Source organism: Ursus maritimus, unplaced genomic scaffold, assembly GCF_017311325.1.
Source record: "Ursus maritimus isolate PB19 unplaced genomic scaffold, ASM1731132v1 scaffold_14, whole genome shotgun sequence".
NCBI classification, from domain to species: Eukaryota; Metazoa; Chordata; class Mammalia; order Carnivora; family Ursidae; genus Ursus; species Ursus maritimus.
This window is the reverse complement of record NW_024423786.1, coordinates 60,995,257-60,998,972: the sequence shown is the minus strand read 5'-3', so window position 1 is coordinate 60,998,972 and position 3,716 is coordinate 60,995,257. Positions and strand designations below refer to the sequence as shown.

At 64.0% G+C, this 3,716-nt stretch overlaps 1 protein-coding gene across 2 annotated transcripts in view; it reads right to left on the bottom strand.

Moving 5' to 3' along the window:
• ARHGEF15 (Rho guanine nucleotide exchange factor 15) overlaps positions 1 to 669 on the bottom strand; it is a 9,601-nt gene extending 8,932 nt beyond the window's left edge. Inside the window, exon 1 of one of the 2 annotated variants that reach the window (XM_040630014.1) lies at positions 34 to 669. In XM_040630014.1, the coding sequence (XP_040485948.1) occupies positions 34 to 625 (592 nt within the window). In that variant the 5' untranslated portion in view covers positions 626 to 669. The remainder of the gene's footprint in view (positions 1 to 33) is intronic. The other variant, XM_040630016.1, reaches the window with a different exon arrangement.
• Positions 670 to 3,716: the final 3,047 nt, after the last annotated feature.

Below are 3,716 nucleotides of genomic sequence, written 5' to 3'. Positions count from 1 at the left end.
CCCCCCCCCCCCCGGGCCCCACAACTCACTTACCCGGAGTGCCGTTCTCCTGGGACCCACTCCCAGCAACGCTGCCCTGTGGAGCTTCTCTCTCCCCATTCACATCCGCTGCCCCTTGGGGACCCGGCTCTGGGGCCTCCGCAGCCTGGACCCTGCTTTCTGTCCCCCATTCAAACCTGCCAGCCAGTCTCCGCACAGTGCCTGGGGCCGAGGCAGAGCCACCCTGGGCGGGGACCGCAGCGGTGGGGTGCAGGGGCAGAGTGTGTGAGCCGGAGGGTTTGGGCGGGGGGACTGGAGACCGGGAAGCAGGTTCTGGGGAGACAGAGCGCCTGGACGCGGGACTGGGTGTGCTGGAAGGCGAGTCTGGGGAAGTCTGGGAGTCGAGGCTGGCTTTAGAAGCTGATGGAGGCAGGAGGGCAGGGGGCTTGAGGGAGGAGGCCGGGGGGTCCCACTGAATGGGGGTTGGTGCATCATTGGAGGTGAGGGCAGGTTCTTGCGGGGAGGAGCCGTTGTGGTGGGGCCCTGGGGACTGGGCAGCCCGGGGGCGAGAAGGGGGGCGGGGGCGGATGATCCGAGGGGGCTTCTGGGTAGGGGGTGTTGCTGCAGGAAGAGACTGGGCTGACATCTCCCTCTGGGCTCTTCAAAGGAGTGGGGTACTCTGCTGGAGTCATCCCCTAAGGAAGAGGGAGGGAGAAAGAGACCCTGAGTGCGCCCACCCCATGGGTAGACTGAGGCCTCCGGGCAGAAACCGTTGGCCAGCAAACGGGGTAGGATGTCAGGGTCAGGAGGGAAGGCTGGTGTCCTCCCTCGGCTTTTTTTTCCATCTCCACTGTCTCCCATCTTCACTGCTCACCCCTCCTCACCTCCTGGCCTTCTGCTGCCAGAGTCAGGCCAGAGGAGACAGTGAGCCGGGCTTGGGGGCAACGAGCCAGAGACGGGGGTGTGGGGGGGGGGTGGCTGGGGGGCGTACATGAGAACCTGGCGAATCTCAAGGATTGACCCGCCCAGACACCCAGAAGAGGTGTTCCTGGTGCGGATGGATTTGTGGACAGTGGCTACAGGCGGGAGGCTCGAGGTGAAGTCAACCGAGCACTTGCCGCTGGGCCGGGCTCTTCACCAAGATCGCACTCCACAGCTCTGCGAGGTAGCTGGCGGGCTCACCCACCCACAGATGAGGACACTGAGACCGAAAGTCTAAGTGCTTGTCTAGGGTCACACACTGGCAAGGGACAGAGCTGCTTGTCTCTGGAGCCCTGGATGGTCTTCCCCCACATTTGGGAAGGTGGGGTCGAGCCAGAGCCTGACACCTCATCTGGTCTGGGGTAGAGAAGTGCGGGCGTTGGGTACCTGCCCTCCATAGATGCCGGAGGAATGTTCTGAGGAGCTTCATCGGGATTGTCCCCTGGAGAGAGATTGCCCAGAGTGAAGAGAACAGACCTCCAGGATCCCCAGCCCAGGACTCCTGACTCCGGCCCTAGTAGAACGCTACTATAGAGAACTCTAACTCCAGTTGGCCCCAGAGCTAGCCACTGGTGGAGGCCAAGCCGCCAGGCCTGTTGGGGGTGGTAGTCTGTTGGCTTTTAGACCTCTCTACCTCCATGCCTTCCCTTGCAGCCCAGAAGCCCACTGCCCCAGGCCCGGTACCTGTTTGGATTCCATCTTCAGAGGGCGGATCGAGATCCGGCTGGGGCGTCCCCGGAGATGTCCTGCTTGACCCAAGTTGGTTTGGGGCTTTTAGGGCGGCAGGAGTTTGCGCTCGGCCATGGAGCGGTAGGACGTAAGGACCACCGGGGGAGACTGATGCTTGGAGGTTGGGGCGGGAGCGGGCCGCCCTCAGTGGGGAGGCTCGGCAGAAAGCCCTGGGGCCATCCTCATAGCCCCCCACAGGCACCCAGCGGAGCTCGAGGCCAGGCCGCTATGTGGCAGACACAGGGACAGCAGGGAGGGCAGGCCAGGGCAGCATCTGTGGGAGACAGGGGTGTCCTAGGAGGAGGTCCTTGGGGCCGGACCCACCCTGCACCCCTCCCTCCCCTGAAGCCGTCCAGCAGGGGGACATGGTCAACGCAGCATCTATCTCTTCCACCTGCCGTCTTCAGACCCCAACAAATAGGGAAACCAGATTTTCCAAACACGAAATCCACTTTTAAGAATGTAGCCTCTGAAAGCACCCAGTCTTAAAGCACTGAGAACAAAGAAGATGAGTCTAGATGCCCCCCGGGCCCCACAACTCACTTACCCGGAGTGCCGTTCTCCTGGGACCCACTCCCAGCAACGCTGCCCTGTGGAGCTTCTCTCTCCCCATTCACATCCGCTGCCCCTTGGGGACCCGGCTCTGGGCCTCCGCAGCCTGGACCCTGCTTTCTGTCCCCCATTCAAACCTGCCAGCCAGTCTCCGCACAGTGCCTGGGGCCGAGGCAGAGCCACCCTGGGCGGGACCGCAGCGGTGGTGCAGGGGCAGAGTGTGTGAGCCGGAGGGTTTGGGCGGGGGACTGGAGACCGGGAAGCAGGTTCTGGGGAGACAGAGCGCCTGGACGCGGACTGGGTGTGCTGGAAGGCGAGTCTGGGGAAGTCTGGGAGTCGAGGCTGGCTTTAGAAGCTGATGGAGGCAGGAGGGCAGGGGGCTTGAGGGAGGAGGCCGGGGGTCCCACTGAATGGGGTTGGTGCATCATTGGAGGTGAGGGCAGGTTCTTGGGGGAGGCCGTTGTGGTGGGGCCCTGGGGACTGGGCAGCCCGGGAGAAGGGGCGGGGCGGATGATCCGAGGGGGCTTCTGGGTAGGGGGTGTTGCTGCAGGAAGAGACTGGGCTGACATCTCCCTCTGGGCTCTTCAAAGGAGTGGGGTACTCTGCTGGAGTCATCCCCTAAGGAAGAGGGAGGGAGAAAGAGACCCTGAGTGCGCCCACCCCATGGGTAGACTGAGGCCTCCGGGCAGAAACCGTTGGCCAGCAAACGGGGTAGGATGTCAGGGTCAGGAGGGAAGGCTGGTGTCCTCCCTCGGCTTTTTTTTCCATCTCCACTGTCTCCCATCTTCACTGCTCACCCCTCCTCACCTCCTGGCCTTCTGCTGCCAGAGTCAGGCCAGAGGAGACAGTGAGCCGGGCTTGGGGGCAACGAGCCAGAGACGGGGGTGTGGGGGGGGGTGGCTGGGGGGCGTACATGAGAACTGGAAATGTAAGGGACATTGGGCTTGCCCTGTGGCCAGATCGTCTAGTTGCTGAGCTATGTATGTGCATGTGTGTGAGTGATGCGCGTGTGTGTGTGCGTGACGCGCGTGTGTGAGTGTGTGTGTTCGTGCGTGCGCGTGTGTGCCATTTGCAGGGCTGCTGTGAGAGATGCTGAGAGCGCACGGCTCTGAGCAGACAGGCGCGGGCGAGCGGCGGCTGCTGGGCGGGCGCAGGGGGCGAGGTGGGGTGCGCGGGGGTGCGTGTGCTGGGCGCCGTCTGCAGGGGGGCGCCTGGGCCGCCGTGTGCGCAGGCGTGCGGGCCGAGCCCGGGCAGCCAGGGATGCATCACTATTTCCCTGCTCCAGCCGGCCCTCCGCCCCCCATTTCCCAGTTCCTCTCTCCGGACTCTCCCTTTCCGGATTATTTTTAGTCTCCTTTTCCTGCCCTGAAGATTCCTGGAGCCTCTGACCCCAAGAGACCAGGAGGCCCCGGGCATGGTCTGTCCTGCCCCGTCTCCATCCCTGCCTGCCCCCCCCCCCCCCCCCCCCCCCCCCC